This window comes from Bidens hawaiensis, unplaced genomic scaffold (assembly GCF_021521415.1).
Source record: "Bidens hawaiensis isolate Kalapana, Puna unplaced genomic scaffold, B.hawaiensis_p1.1 tig00000636_1, whole genome shotgun sequence".
Classification (NCBI taxonomy): Eukaryota; Viridiplantae; Streptophyta; class Magnoliopsida; order Asterales; family Asteraceae; genus Bidens; species Bidens hawaiensis.
This window is the reverse complement of record NW_027491038.1, coordinates 3,761,716-3,778,317: the sequence shown is the minus strand read 5'-3', so window position 1 is coordinate 3,778,317 and position 16,602 is coordinate 3,761,716. Positions and strand designations below refer to the sequence as shown.

The 16,602-nt window shown below is 35.7% G+C and overlaps 2 protein-coding genes across 2 annotated transcripts; one reads left to right on the top strand and one right to left on the bottom strand.

Annotated features, from left to right (window-relative positions):
* The first annotated feature begins 3,757 nt into the window (after nucleotides 1-3,757).
* LOC143529306 (ras-related protein RABD2c-like) lies at nucleotides 3,758-7,609 on the top strand. Its single transcript, XM_077025133.1, has 8 exons — nucleotides 3,758-3,778; nucleotides 5,502-5,574; nucleotides 5,704-5,751; nucleotides 5,847-5,894; nucleotides 6,270-6,341; nucleotides 6,425-6,580; nucleotides 7,224-7,327; nucleotides 7,408-7,609. The coding sequence occupies exons 1-8, from the start codon at nucleotides 3,765-3,767 to the stop codon at nucleotides 7,502-7,504; spliced, it is 612 nt and encodes a 203-aa protein (XP_076881248.1). The 5' UTR covers nucleotides 3,758-3,764; the 3' UTR covers nucleotides 7,505-7,609.
* Nucleotides 7,610-7,934: 325 nt separating this feature from the next.
* LOC143529617 (increased DNA methylation 1-like) lies at nucleotides 7,935-10,897 on the bottom strand. Its single transcript, XM_077025377.1, has 7 exons — nucleotides 10,409-10,897; nucleotides 10,229-10,340; nucleotides 9,674-9,995; nucleotides 9,512-9,598; nucleotides 8,662-8,761; nucleotides 8,423-8,597; nucleotides 7,935-7,996 (listed from the first exon to the last, which is right to left on the bottom strand). The coding sequence occupies exons 1-7, from the start codon at nucleotides 10,895-10,897 to the stop codon at nucleotides 7,935-7,937; spliced, it is 1,347 nt and encodes a 448-aa protein (XP_076881492.1).
* Between the last annotated feature and the right edge of the window lie 5,705 nt (nucleotides 10,898-16,602).

The following is a 16,602-nucleotide window of genomic DNA, read 5'->3' as shown; positions in this document are numbered from 1 at the left end:
TGTTCACTTTCAACCTTGGAGTTTGGAACTTGGTAGAATTGATCCCTAGACTTTGATTCTTGACATTTTTGGCTCGAAATTTACGTGATGTTACATCCTCCCCACCTTGAAATAAATCTCGTTCTCGAGATTGATTCACAAGAATAAGTGGGGGTAACTCTTTCTCATTTCTGACTCGAGTTCCCAAGTATACTCGGGCCCTCTTCGCGAGTCCCATTTTACTTTCACGATTTTCAAGGTTCATCTTTTAAGTTTCTTTAGTTTTGAATCTTCGATTTGAATTGGTTTTTCAATGAATTTTAAATTCTCGTTTATTTCCACATCTTTTAAAGGCATCGAAAGAGATTTATCGGCTAAACATTTACGCAGATTTGAGATATGGAAAACGTCGTGTATCCCTTGCATTTCCTCGGGTAGTCGCAATCGGTATGCAACAGTACCAATTCGTTCAAGTACCTCAAAGGGTCCAACAAATCGAGGACTTAACTTTCCTTTCTTGCCGAAGCGAACTACGCCTTTCCATGGCGAAACTTTCAAAAGAACTTTATCACCGATGTCGAACTCTAACGGCTTACGACGGACATCGGTGTAACTCTTTTGGCGATCACGTGCCGTCTTAAGTCGTTCTCGGATTTGAATAACTTTGTCGGTGGTTTCTTGGACTATTTCGGGTCCAGATAATTGATTATCTCCTGTTTCAGACCAGCACACGGGCGTCCTTCATTTTCGACCATATAATGCCTCTAATGGTGCGGCTTGAATACTTGCATGATAACTATTGTTATACGAAAATTCCATTAGGGGTAAGTGGTCATCCCAACTTCCACCTAGGTCTATCACACAAGCTCGGAGCATATCTTCCAACGTTTGAATTGTCCTTTCGCTTTACCCATCAGTTTGTGGGTGATAGGCGGTGCTAAGGTTTAACTTCGTACCAAGCGCTTGTTGGAAGCTTTTCCAAAAGTGAGACGTGAAACAGCTGTCTCGATCAGAAATTATGGACAGTGGTACTCCATGTAAAGCAACAATGTTGTTAACATAGATACGAACTAATTTTTCCATTGAGTACGACTCATTGATGGGTATGAAGTGTGCGGACTTTGGTAATCGATCCACAATCACCCAGATTGCATTATGTTGTCGAGTCGTTTTGGGGAGTTTAGTAATGAAATCCATAGTGATCAACTCCCACTTCCATGTGGGAAGTTTGGGTTGCTGAAGCAATCCCGAAGGCTTTTGGTGTTCAGCCTTGACTTTCAAACATGTTAAACATTTCGCAACATGCGAAGCGACATCCCTTTTCATCCCGTTCCACTAATAGTTAGACTTGAGATTATGGTACATTTTATCGCTCCCGGGGAAGCATCATATACTTGGATTTGTGAGCCTCATTCAAAATTTTCTCACGTAAACCTCCAACGATTGGTACCCAAATTCTATTACCGAGTCTAAAGATACCATCGTCACCCTTGACTAGCAAGTCAATGGTGCCATTACGTTTTTCGTCGGAGATTTGGTTTTCATTAATTGCTTGAGTTTGCGCGGATTTGATTTGTTCGAAGAAATCAACTTGGAGTTCCAGCCTTAACGCTCGGACTCTTTTTGGCTTTTCGTGCTCTTTACGACTTAAGACATCAGCCAAAACGTTGGCTTTACCTTCGTGATAGACAATTTCGCAGTCATAGTCGTTTAGAGTTTCCATCCAGCGTCGTTGGCGCATGTTAAGTTCTTTTTGATCAAAGATATGTTTCAAGCTTTTATGATTAGTGTACACGATAAATCTTACTCCATAGAGATAGTGCCTCCATATCTTAAGTGAGGGGGAGGGGGAGCACGGCGTCGGGTTTTCCGGTCGCCGGAAAACGAGTAGAGAGGGAGACGAGAGATAGAGAGACGAAGAGAGAGCTGCAGTGCCGGCAGCTGGATTTTCGGTCGCCGGAAAAACGAAACCGAGGGGAAGGGAGTGGTGGTGGTGGCTGCGGGTGATGGTTTGCGGACCAGAGGGGAAGAAAGGTTAGTGTCTGGCCGGAGATGGCGTCGCCGGAGCTCGCCGGAATTGCCGTCGCCGGAAAACGGCTCAAGGGGGGGGAGCGGCTAGTGTAATGATATTAGGGTTAGGGTATTTTAATATATATATATATATATATATATATATATATATATATATATATATATATATGGCATATAGATATTACATTTTTGGCCCCTCAAGTTCTAATGGTTTTACGAAAAGGTATTAAACTTAGGAAATATTAACATAGATTTGGAAATGGCAAGTATTACCCCTTACAATTTATAAACTAATTTTATGTTAACTAAACAATGATTAGTACATGCCTACATGATGAGTTTTGATGAACTAAGTACGTGAAAAATTTAAAGATCGACTAAAATGATTAATAAAATTACCGGGTCGGGTTTACAATACAATACGGGTATGAAGTATAATTTATTAAAATAAAGCGTGAAAGAAAAATCGAAATCCGAATTTGACGGATGTCACACAAGGTCTTTGAAAAGGCATTGATCCTCATCAGTAGCAGGGATGTGACCCTGATCGATGAAATCCTCAGAGGTTTTGAATGAGTAAGGGTTGAGCGATCAGGGGGGTTCTTTTTCTCATTATTATTCGAATTAAATGAAAAGCTTCAGAAAATTAAGAGGATGAGAGAAAGAGAAACTGACCTGGATATCGAGCGGATGAGAGAGTATTATGAATTAGAAATTTGGGTTAATTATAACCTAGAAGGACGGTTATAAATTTTCCTCAATTCGCGTGCCGCCCTTTCAAATCACATAAGATATTTTCGTTTTTTGAAATTCAAAATTTTTATAGCCTGTCACGCGCTAACTGTAAAAATTGGGGGCAATTGTTGGGAGCAGATTTTTTATCCTTAGGATTGAATTCGATTTAAGGATTCTGACCTATCCTGCCGATGCAAATATTCCGAGGATTATGTTTGACTAATTCAATTGTCCTTTATTATTTTTCTTTGCTTTGCAGATAAGATCACGTGTTTAATGTGATTATAAGAACGTGGGTTTGCAACGGCTACTATTGAAACTTCGTCAACTCAAACGTGGGCAGCAACGGATCATGGGAGACCTAGTCTATGGTTTATTTCGGATTTCTTTGAATTTCAGTTGTACTATTTGCTTATTTAAACGAGCTGATAAGGTCGATTAGAACACACACTTCACTGCTTTAGCTGCTAGCACTCATTGTAACACTTAGCATACGATCATTTATCAGTTCCACCAGTTGTAATCACCTTTTTGTTATTAATAAAAGAGACGATGATAGTTTTCACCGTCTGGGGGTTTTTTGTGCCGGAGATCCACACGATCAAGGGCTTTTTCCCTCGAAATCAAATCATTGTGTTCACTTTGTTTTCGTTCAAGCACTCTACCACACGTACTAATTTGATCAAAGATTATTTTGTTAATTTTTGACCGAAACAATAATAATAATAATAATAATAATAATAATAATAATAATAATAATAATAATAATAAGTACTCTACCACACGTGTTAATTTGATGCATAGTTCCATTTCATGTACTTTTGTTGTGCTTTAAGAAAGGAAGGGGAAGTTGCAAAGAAACGAGTAAAAGGCGTGTCAAAAGATTGTTCCAAATGAATTAAATAATAAGTACGTCACCCACTCAACCCCCACCTTACCCGCATTCATAAACACCGTTAGCTACATCCTCTCAAATAAACCTTCAAAATCGCCAAATATCTTTCATTCAATCCATCGAGATGAATCCCGAATAGTATGTTCTTCTTCTACTCAATTTCAAGTTTTTTGTTTCATAACTCATGTGATTCTACTAGATCTATGCTTGTTTGATTGGTTACTATGCTCAATTCGTCTTTGATTTGCTCTTTACTGTTAATTGATTATGATTTAGGATTTTATTTTAATGTTAAATTTGGGAATTCTTTTTCGATCTAGTTTAATTAATTAACTTGCTATTTTTAAATTTTAACGCTTGATCTACGTAACGCTGATTTGATTTGTTTTGTTTTGTTTTTAAAATCATTACTGGAGTCGAATTAGGTTTTGTACTGCTTTATTGGTGGTGTGTATGTAAAGTCATCATAGTTTTTGTTTGAAATTATTATTATTTTGGAAGTCAAAGCTTTCATATCGAATTGACCTAATGGATGGTGTCTGGGTGGGTGACTGGTTGATTTTAAGAAAGCTTCACTTTCATTTATAAGTGCTATCCATGTATTCTATTCGTATAAAAAAGATATTAATTGTTCTAACACGAACACAATTAAAACTATGTGGCGCGAGCATGATAAGTGCAACCCGTTATCTAAAGAGGTCAAACGGGTTGGTGGGTTGTAAATTATATATATTTTATTCTAGTTTTAAACGGGGTTTCAACTATATTAGTACAACCCGAAGATGATATGTTTATTAAACGGGTACAAGTCATTGCAAGCATGGCTTTTTTACTTAACATTGTAGTCTGGCAAACCAAAAACCTGATTATTTTCATGTTGGACTCGTGTCGTGTCAAAAATTGTTGATACCGAATCCATGGTAATAATCAAATGGCCAAAACATATGATTTATTTGTAGGCTTGGAACCGAATTGTTCCGGCCGAAAGCCGGCTGTATCAAGCCTCAACTCGATTACAATCTTTTATCAAAATCAAAGTCTACCTAAACAATAACCAAGATCCCAATACATAAAGATCTCACAACTCAACAAGGAAACCATAATATTAGGAAACAGTATAATCAAATAATTAAAAAGATAACAATACAATCAGTCGGGCGGATTAGCGTGTCGGATGCTATGTTCCTGCATCAATTGTCACCCTTAATTTCAATAGTTTAAAAACCGGTCCGTACGGGCCAGTTTTTCGTAAGGCAGCCGGTATTTTTGGGCGGTGTGCTAGAACATTGTACCGGTGGTTTTTTTTAAATGCGGGTTTAAACCGGCAAACCAGTTTTAAATCCAAGAGATTTTTGATACTTTTTGCGGCCCATATATTTTTAAAAATAACTTTTAACATAGCGGGATAAAATTGAAACGAGTAAACGTGGTAAACGATAATTCGTTAATCAATCAATTTTATATCATGCAAATGCAATGATGGTTTATTTACATCTTTTGCAATTGACTAATTTAGTACGGAGTACAAACTTTTTATTTGACTCGATCATTGTTCATTTGTATTGGTTCAAGTGTGATGTTTATTAATGTACTTTTGGGTTATTTTTTGAGTTGAAATTGTATTTATTTGGAACTGCAAGGTAAGTTATTCAACCCGGTTGAATCTCCCGGTACATTCCGGTTCAACCGGTTGTATAGTTTTTTAACTAAATCCGGTATGAGTAAAATACCGGTTTTTAAAACAGTGCTTAATTTATATTACTTTAAGATGAATAATAACAATAAACATTAACTTTATATATTCTAATTCATTGTATTAGTTTTCGGTTTATCAAAATTAATAGTTTCTTTGCTATTGTAGCGATTATCTGTTCAAGCTGTTACTCATTGGAGACTCAGGAGTTGGAAAATCATGCCTCTTACTGCGTTTTGCTGTAAGTTCTATTTATATTATTGTCTGTGTACATAAAAATTATAAAACAAGACATTCGATCTCTTATTGTTAATTATATTCATACGTGCATGCTTATCATATCATTGATTTTACTCTTTTTGCACTGCAGGATGATTCGTACTTGGAAAGTTACATTAGCACCATCGGTGTTGACTTTGTAAGCAATCTTTAATCAAGCTTTTAGTTTGACTTTCACCTGATTACTCTGTGAAAGAATCATTATATTTATAACTTTCCATATCTATTTTGTAGAAAATTCGCACAGTGGAACAAGATGGCAAAACTGTTAAGCTTCAAATTGTACGCTTCTGACCCTAATCTTTGTAGACAGTTCCTCATCATGCTTATATTGCATTATTATTTAAAAAATTCTCAGGCATCATGTGGTGGCGTTGATAGCCGAAAGACAAGGGCACATGCACCAATCAGCCGGTGTCCCGATGATTGAGTGCTATGTGCCTTATGTCCAAGGCTTGATGCAAAACTACTATCGAGCCGGGGGTCTCACCGGAAGCAGCCTCTCTATCCCTATGGGATAGAGGTAAGGCTGTCTACATCTTACCCTCCTCAGACCCTACCATAGAATTGCTATTGGTGGGATATACTGAGTACGATGATGATGATGATGATATTTAAAAAATTCGTAGATTTTAATAACCATACTTGTGCATTCAGTGGGATACAGCTGGACAAGAACGATTCAGAACTATCACTAGCAGTTACTATCGTGGAGCTCATGGCATTATTGTAAGTAATTCATTCTCATAATCTTTTTCATCATTGTTGTATGAAGAATAGGGTACGTGGTAATTAATATTGTTTTTGTGCAGGTTGTTTATGATGTGACAGATCAAGAGAGCTTCAACAATGTGAAACAATGGTTAAGCGAAATCGACCGTTATGCTAGTGAGAATGTAAACAAGCTTCTTGTTGGAAATAAATGTGATCTCACATCTCAGATAGTTGTTTCTTATGAAACAGGAAAGGTAATATTGCAAACAAGATAATAATGATCATAGCCAATAAGTTAGATTAAAAAAGATACTTTTTTTGGTACTATTTTTTTTTCTTAGTGGCCCTTTTGACCCGAGCTTATTTTTAGGGGTGTGCATGGGTCAGTTTGGGCCGTTTTGAGTTTTTGAAAACCGATCAGTTTCGGTTTTTTTTTTGGGTTTTACCATTTAGGCTTGAAAATTTTGGGCTGAAAACAAAAAAACTTCCAAAATAATGAATTTGTGCTTTGGGTTAAATATTTTTCTTAGTTAATAATTAAGTGATTATCATACATTTGGGCTAACATATTCCGCTGCATTCTGTAAAAAACTATTTATCAAATTCTTCTTAGTTGCTAAAGTTCAAATTAAAAATGAAAACCCATAAATTCCATTCGGTTTTAATTACATGCAAAACTGAAAGCGAACCGAAGGTTCAGTTATGGAAACGTAAAACCAAACCATCGGTTTTTGTTTATGGGTTCAGTTATTTAATTTATGAACCGGTTTTTTCTATATTATGCACACCCTAGTTATCTTGGTCAGAACCCGTGTTGACCTGAACCAAACTAAACCTTTTTAATTTGGTCCGTTTTGACCTAGAACCCGTATGACCCAAGCCTGTTTCGGTATGCAGGCATTTGCTGATGAGATTGGGATTCCATTTCTAGAAACAAGTGCCAAGAATTCCACCAATGTTGAAGAGGCGTTTATGGCTATGACTGCTGAAATCAAAAACAGGTAAATATCCTTAATAATTAATTAAAAAAACATGTTAATAAAATAAGATGTTACTATAACTAATTTGTTGCATAATCCAGGATGGCAAGCCAGCCTGCAATGAACAATGCGAGGCCGCCAACTGTTGAAATCCGAGGCCAACCGGTCAACCAAAAGTCAGGCTGTTGCTCAACTTGAGGAGGGTAAGCATGTGGGTGGTCAATGTGTGTTAAGATATGGAGTTTAGTTATCATACTTATTGATGTGAAGAAGCCGTTTCATTGATCACCAAACTTTTGTCATTCTTTTCTATGAATCCATCACCAAACTTTTGTCATTCTTTTCTATGAATCCAGTGAACCTTTTGTACAAAGTAGGATAAAAGATTGTTGAAACTTAAATGTGTATCATGTTATACTGCTTTGCAATTTGTACCCCTAACATTTTTAATTGTGTTTCATATCTGTTTGATGCAATTTAGATTTTATTTTGGTGACATTCCAAGATTGATATTTATAAAAGGAATTGTATTTTGCTATGTAGACAGTATATATAGCTTAACTGAATTATAATCAACATAGAAAAAAGGCATAAGATTGAATCTTGTTCCTAACAAAAAGATGTCACATTAGTATCTTCCCATAAGTCTGTAGTACTCTTGTGGTGGTGCCTCATTTAAATTGAGTATGCCTGCAAGAGGAAACAGTTTATCAAACATAATAAATCTATATTTGATGATAAAATGTTGTCAATGACATGCTTTGTGGGAAAAGGTCAAGTACGTACACATTCGTGTGACGAATATACATTGTGCATATACAAGGATGAGGTTCATTACAAGACACAAAATTATTACGAGAACAAAAAGAAAAACTGAAATCGTTTAGTAATATTGGTGTATGTTTTAAGAGTTTAGCTACACATTTTTAGATTCTATAGATAGCTGAAATTTGTTTATGTGTTTATTTTGTTTTTGAATTTCATTGCAGATGAACAAAAACGCATTTCAACAAATTTTTTTATAGTTGAAAATTGGAAAAACGAACGATTTATTTTGTTTTTCTGGTTCTCAGACAAAATATGTGTATCCTTAAGATAGTAAGGTATTAAGATAACCTGATATAGTCTTCTGCATTCTTAAACAATCATGAAACATAAGCGTGTTCAATTTCATGATTTCTTGCTTTATGTCCTCCTCCAGAAGATTAAAACCATATTTTTCCTTCCAAACCGGAACTGTTTCTGATGATGAAGGGATAACTATGGTTCCAACTCCAAAATCTTGAAGATCCTGCACATTTGTTTCATTTAACATAACTGAACCATCATAACTGTAATTTTGAAGTGAAACTTACAGATTCAATTGCATGCAACAATCTGCCACACATGCCTTTGTTTCTGTGTGGTTCAGCTGTGGCTATGAATGGTATCTCTGCTAGGTTAGTCCCATGTACCCTAAACACACATCAAAACATGTCAACGTTTTCATAACCGAACCAGTCGTCAAACTACCCAATTTACTGGTCTGCAGGTTAGACCATTTCAAAAAATGAAGCCAGAATAGTTAAAAATAAGAAGACTAGAGTAAAAAACTGGAAATCCGGTCCACCCCGTGTCTATTTCATTGGTTCAACCTAGGGTGAGCTTAAACCGATTAACTGAGCCAAAGCCATAAAAACTGACAAACTGAAAATGAAATAAAACCGGCCCAAACTAATAACCGCCGGTTCACTTTTGTTTTCCTTGACAACCGTAAATTACGTTTCGCTTGGTTATACCTCGCTCTAACACCAAACCGAATTAAATTACAAAAACGAACCACAGTACCACACAAAACTTTTTTAAATGTCTATTATTGGATTAATTGTTCAAATACATTACTTTAGGTCATAAGTTTCATGCTAAAATTTATTAATAGATGGTCAACAATATTTTAGACCAAAAGCTTGAGGCCAAACTTAATATTTTTGGGCACTTTCACCAGTCCAAACATTTTAAGCCCAAATATAAATTCGCCAACTGACCATAATTAAACCAAAAATATACAAAAAACTGAAACTTTCTAAAACCGAAAAACCGAAACTTTGTTTTTAGTTCGATATAAGCACAAAACTGACCTATAACTGACCAGTAAATACTCAACCTAACAGGTTTATATAACAAGTTCATGTTCTAGTCCAGCTATAAAGTAATGGTAAACTATACCTAATTGATGCCACCGCAATAATTTCATCACCCTTTTCAAGTATGCCAGTAAAAAAGCCACGGAAATTAATCCGTTGGTAATGTGACCTACATAAGTGATCACCAACATTATAATCAAGTCATGAAAATTGGTTACAAATTTGGTTTTTGATCACCACATACCCACAATTGTACACCACATTTCGGATCATATCGATCCTAGTGTGACGATCTTTAATCGGCTCGAAACATGCGGTCAGTATTCTAAATGCAACCGCGAGCTTGCTGTAGCACTCGAGTTTTTTGGATGCTTGAACTTCATAAGAACCATATTCTTGGTCAAATCTATGTAGCAAAGTCCATGATAACCCCTCTTCTAGCTCCCGTTTCACTCCGATTTTATTTTCCAACTTTTCATGAACCTTTCGACAACTTTTATCACAAAATGCTCGTGGGAAATGATTGATGTCAATCTTTAAATACTCATTTGAGCACTTTACGTGGTCTGTATTCACGAAAACAAATTATTATTTGTTGAATAAAGATATCGTAGAGGTGTTTTCAATACAAAAACAATTTAAATAATTAGAAACTACAAGAATCGCATAAATATTTGTAGCTATTTCTTTGCACGGTTCTTGTAGCTATTGGTTATGAATTGAACGCACCCCGACCTGATAGCATATTTATTATAAATTATAAGTTTATAATGAAAATTAAAATAGTGTAATAGCATACATTGTTTTCCACATAAAGAACAAGTGAGACAAGAAGAATCCCTTTTGGTAATAGGCATTCCACATAACTTACAAGCACAATAAGCACAATAATATGGCTCATCAGGTACCACCTACAATATTAGGATATTCAATTGTTAATAATTATATATAAAGGACAAAATAAATACAATTTATGTACCTTCATGTCTAGGCATTTTACATGAAATGTCGAATTACATTGTTCACAACAAATCAGATTCCCTCCATCGGCGCATAGAATACAAACATCATCGTAAACATCTTCGTCATCATCAATTAATCCTTTGGTGATATGCTTGACCATGTGGTGTTTGGGCTCATTTCGATTTAGCAAGGCTAGTTGCATGCATTGCGAAAGGGGAGTAATGCAGTCATTGTCTAGAATTCCATAAACTCCAATTGCATCGTATGGATTGTCACAAAAATTGCCACCCGAGTGCGTTTGGAAATCACGAATGGTGAATATGTTTTGACAACAAGTACATAAAATCCCATTTTGCTCTAGTGTACCTTTCTTTGTACTGCCAAGACTGGTTGGACCGATATAGTAAATAGTTGCACTTTCTGGGATGTTTTGAGAATCGATGAGCCATGATAGAATAGTGCCACTTTGTTGCCTTTCATTTGTGTCACGGATCTCAAGCGTCATGGTTCTACGGGTACTAATTCTTTGTGACTTTGGTGAACTCGTTCCTCCATTTCTCCTTTCTAAATGATCATCGACTTTTGGTTTTCTATTTGGTGATCCTATTCTTACAGCCCCTTTCTTGCTCGGATTTGTATTCATAGGCCTCAACGCCCTTGCTTTATACCCTTTTTGCATGAAGAAAGTCGATTATAGTTGTTCTTTGTGATCACAAAAACAAGAATTTGATTGCTTGACAATGTACTAATGATTCTTTGTTTGGTAGAAGTTAGATACAGAAAATGGTTTGTAAAAAATTATATGTCATATGTATAAATGAGCAATATGACAAATGATTGATAAGGTATGCCCAATAATCTATTTAAAGAGAAAAGGGAAATAGTTGATTTGTGGTTACCATGTTTCCTATTAGAGGTATTTGTATTTCAATGTTAATACTTCCCATTGATGGAAATCATGTATAATTCTCTTTAAAATCACATTTGATAAAAACGTATGTCTTATAACAAAAGATTATACTCTTTAAAGTGTTGAATTAAACACAATCGTGAGGTCATTTATTTTCTCCATGAGAAGTGGTGTTAGAGTTTGATTTTGTTAAAGTTATGACTTAAGAGTACCTCTTCAAATTTAACTTCACAAAATTAGTGCACACCCATCTATATATAGGTGTGTGACGAGATGAACAAAAAAGGTGGTGGATTAGTGGGTATATAAATTGCTTTTTTTTTAATGTGGGAATTTTGTAAAAGAGATTCTAGCAAGAAACTATATTTCCGAAAGAAAAGAAATTTTACAATAAAATCAAACCCAATTGAACTATAAAAACCCGTAATACAAACAATATGAAAAGTGAAGAAAATGAAAGAAGTGATTCCATCCCACGTTGGTGGAGGAAAGAAAATGAAATCCTTCCACCTTGGTATAAATAAGAAAGTGATTTCTTGTTTCACATCGCTAGATTATAAAACTAATAAGCTCTTTATAAGAATGCTAGTTTATATGATAATGTTTTTATAAGACAAGTCACACTCAGTGGTCCTAACGGAGGGTGCGGAGCTCCCGACGCAAACGCGCACGAACACGGGTGAAGTGCGGTGACACACTTTTCACTTCACACGCTCGCATCACCGCGGACCGCCTTAGTGTTTATGAAAACTTGTTCCTTCGTACTACGCGGAGAAATACATCCAAGCTTCTTCGCGATACGCGAAGCATTTATCAGTTATCCGAAAACTCGTTTGTCTTTCGCTTTACGCGAAGTAATCCTTCGTGCTATGCGACGTGGTAGTCACCCAACAGTGGCACGTGGCGTGCCACGTGGCATAGCTATGGCTGACTCGACAACCCTATAGTTGCTTTGCGCTACTCGAAGCGGTTGATGGTGTTGGTTCGCGTCTGGCCCCGTTTCAACTATAAATAGGTTAGGATCCATGCTTCATTCTCTCATGCCACATTTGCGCTCTCTCTCTCTCTCTCTCTCAAATTTCTTATATTTAGAGGTTGGTATAATACCCCCCGAGTAGTCATAAGGATACCCTCTCCGATCGATATAAACTTTTATAACGAATCCGAAAGCTGTGCTTGTACAAGGTAAGAAATTGTGACATCGTGTAAAGTTTCTAATCTCGTGATTATCGTTTTAATTATTGGGTTTATACCAATTTAAATATGCTACATTGGGTTTAACTTAGGTGTTTAATCCCAGGAAGCGCTCGTTTATTATAAACTTACAAGGTGAGACATTCGAGTCTTTGTACAACTCACATTTACGTGAGACAACTGGTTTTCCAATACTGTCATGATAATTTTTAAACTTATTAAACTCATGACGGATAATATAAAAGATTTCAATGTATTTTCAAAATGTTTTAAAGTACAGTATAGTGATTGAGTCTCTCTAGACTTACGGGATGATTACTAGTGGTAGTGTAGTGCTTTGTATACAATGCTTGCATATTGGGCTATTACACGTTACTTATTGGACAAGTGTGAGCCAATAAGTAGTATGACCACAATCACAGATACGATCGAGTGACAAGTACCTTTCAGTAATTTATAAGCAGGCATATGTAAAAACATCTTAATGTTGCAACTGTAATATGTGTCATTTATATGTGAATGTACTCACCAGTATTTTCTGCTGATCAAATATATTTAAACATATTTAAGGTGACTTGTTAGAGATAAAAGAATGATGCATGCAGACTTCCAGCTTAAATAAGTGGTGTAACATTTGTCAATTTTCGGATAACTTGTTTGTTCAATTAAACTGTAAACCGACCCGATTTTTAAACCGAATCTTTCGATAATATAAAATAATGGGTTTTTATGTTTCATAATCGTCTCACACTCGTCGGAATTCGAAAACGCCTTTTTACGGTCTTTAAAACGCCTCGAAAACGACCCGAAACAACCGAAACGACCGAAACGACTCGCGACACGAACCGGACCAGACCCCCTGACCACGCCGCGCCGCGCGGCCAAGGGAGGTGTCCCGGTCGCGTAGCGCGGCCCCATATCTGCAGAAACGTTTTTTTGTTGTTTTGTTTGCTTTATTGACTTGTTTAACCAATCTAAACTCATGCAACTCTTGATATAAAACATAGAAATTAACTTTGACCACTACCCTATATATACAAGCTTATCCTTTCATTTCCTCTTACTCATTTCACTTCTTTTCTCTCTCAAACAAAGAACACCATTCCAAACCTTCAAGGTTCTTAATAATCAAGCAACAACCTTTCTTTAATTTTGTTTTGTTACTTACTAATTGAATCTTGTGGTACAACATATATATATATATATATATATATATATATGTATAATATGCACCCCTTGTTTCCTTCGGCTTTCCTTTTCTCCGGCCATGGTCGGTTGAGGTGATATGCTACAAGGCAAGGCTTCATAGAGGACTCATTATAGTCCTTGATTATAATATTTTCCTCTAATGCTTACTTGTCTTGTTTATATTGTAAGTAGTTTAGTTTCTAATTCACGTTTAAAGAGTTCCATGGTATTGGGTATGAAGTCACTAGCCTCGGTCTTATCCCGAGTTGAGAACCGAACCAAAATCGAACTCTTGTTTACTAGTTTTGTTTTAAATAGTTAAATAAACATGTTTATGTAAGATTTGAATATTATAACTTCTAAAATCATTTCTATAGTTCTATGGTATTTGGGTATGTGGCAACCATCCTCGGTATCATTCCGAGTCAAGGACCGAACCAAAACCAAACTAAACCAAGTTCACTCGCTTAAGACACACAAGTGTGTTTTTGGCCACCGAAACTCATCTTTTCTACAAGAATGCATTTTAAACTAATTTTAAGTTATTTTATCAACATACTTGGTGTATTGGAATCCAACTTGATCTTATAACAAGTTTGGACCGGTGAAACCAAATACTCGCTTAACGGACGTTAAGGTTCTTCATAATAGAACTATATGCTTGGTTAACAATGCATCTCATAACATTTATCACTTTGGAAAGTTGACTTTGAGTTTAGTTAATCATCTAGACTCAAATTGACAAATCCGAACACTCGATTAAAACCTTGTTTTGGTATTTATATAACCAAGGTTCTTGCAATAGTGCATTATAACCCACATAAGTTACTTAACATAGGTTGAGTAATATTTATGAATGAAATACCAAGACCCGGTTTCGGGTAAACTTACTTTTTAGAACATGTCCTTAATTTCCTAAATATTTACATTTTAACCATAAACTTCATTTATTTACTTTACTTGTCATATTTTACTTTAAACCCTTCCAAGTCTACCTACTAACTTAAGACCCGTTCAATCTAGGTCTTGCTCGTTAAATCGATCTCCGATTATTCACGAATCAATATTTCAAGTTACTTTGTTAACGTGAGTACATTTCGTCCCCCGTTTTCACTTTTATATTTTGGGGGTAACATGCATACTTATTCAAAACAAGAATGATTTATTTTACTCATTTCTCAAACCACAAACTTTAGGGTGTATGATACTTAGAATACTTGCTCTATTGTGTGTTATATGTCTCATATGCTTTACGTGCACAATGTTTATTTTTATGTTGTTGTTGAGCCTCAATAAGTATGATCATACGCTCCCCTAACTACTTAGCCTTGTGCTAGTAGAATAGCGCCTCATTATCCAAGTATGTCGGTTGTTACCGATTAGAAAGGATCCTCATTTACATATGTTTTATATACCACGATTGATGCTTTTATTTATAGTCTCATATACGTTTGTGGATTTCGCTCATATTATATATTCTCAAAACTATGAAATTGCTCTCCAACATACGTGTTGACAAATATTATTTTATGCATTGTTACAGGTTTGATTATTACTTGAGTTGGAGTTCGAAGACGTCATTCTATTTTGATACTGCTAGGTTATTAGAAGAATGAACAATATCTATTTCTTATATTTTGGTGTTTATTTGTATGAACAATATGTGTTACTTTGGTGATTGAATAAAATTAATAAGTTGATTAAATATTGTCACTTTAATAGTGTCTTGTGTTCTTGAGCAATCCGTTGCACCCCGGCATGTTCCGCCACCTTTGGTCGGGGTGTGACAAGTGGCTTGCCACCAGAATAAAGAAACGTGTTTTGTAAATTTGAGTTTGTATAAAAATGGGTTTTGTTCCCAGTTTATGAAATAAGAATCATGGTGTTTTATAACTCTGATCATTTTTCCTAACTACGGTCCTGATAAAATATTTCGCTGCAAATTTATTATAATAAACACTGTTACAACCATTCAATGTTCACGGCTCCCCTCCCAGGGTATAGGGATCGGGGGCTGTGACAGCTGAAGTGGTATCAGAGCCACTAGTTAAAGCAATATGGGTATTTAAATAATTACCTAATCTTAAATTTTAGATATAGGAAATAAATGAATTAACCTATGTGTTATATATATTGTGACATTCGTCAATTTCAAGTCTTGTTTATATTCGTTTTTGTATTCGTTTAACATGTAAACCGACCCGTTTTGTAAAACGAAAATCATGATATATAAAATATTGGATTTTTATGTTACCAAATCATTCCCATTTTTTTAATTTGAAAAACCCCTTTTACGGATTCGAAAACGGCTTTAAAACGACTAAAATACATCAAAAACGAACTTCCGGGCGTGTAACGAACAACAAAAGACGAGCTGGACCACCCCCACCCCCCTGGGCACGCTGAGCCACACGGATAAAGGCAAAGGGGAGCTTGCGTGGCTCCAGGAGGCATCTGCACACATTTCGTTTTTATCTTGTTATTTTATGCTTTTGTGCTTTGCTTGTTTGTTTAACCAACATATTTACATGTAAACATAAAAGAGAACCTTGCAAAGGAGCTTTAACCCTTACCCTATATATGCACACACCCATCTTCTTCATTTTACTCTTACTACATCTCCAAATTCTCTCTCAAACTCCAAAGATTCAAGGTTGTTATTTTCTTAGTGTTCTTGAAGGTTTGACTTCCAAATGTCAAACCGAGTTTAATCTTTCATTCTAATTAGCTTATATAATCTTATCAATACTTTTTTATGGTTGTACAACATATATATAATACACACCCATTGTTACCTTTGGTAGTTACTTCTCCGACTCCTGTTGGTTAAGTTTCGAACCTCGTAAAGCAATGCTTCATAGAGGACTTCGTGTTCTTGATATATATACACACACATAACTTGTTTGCACATATTATTT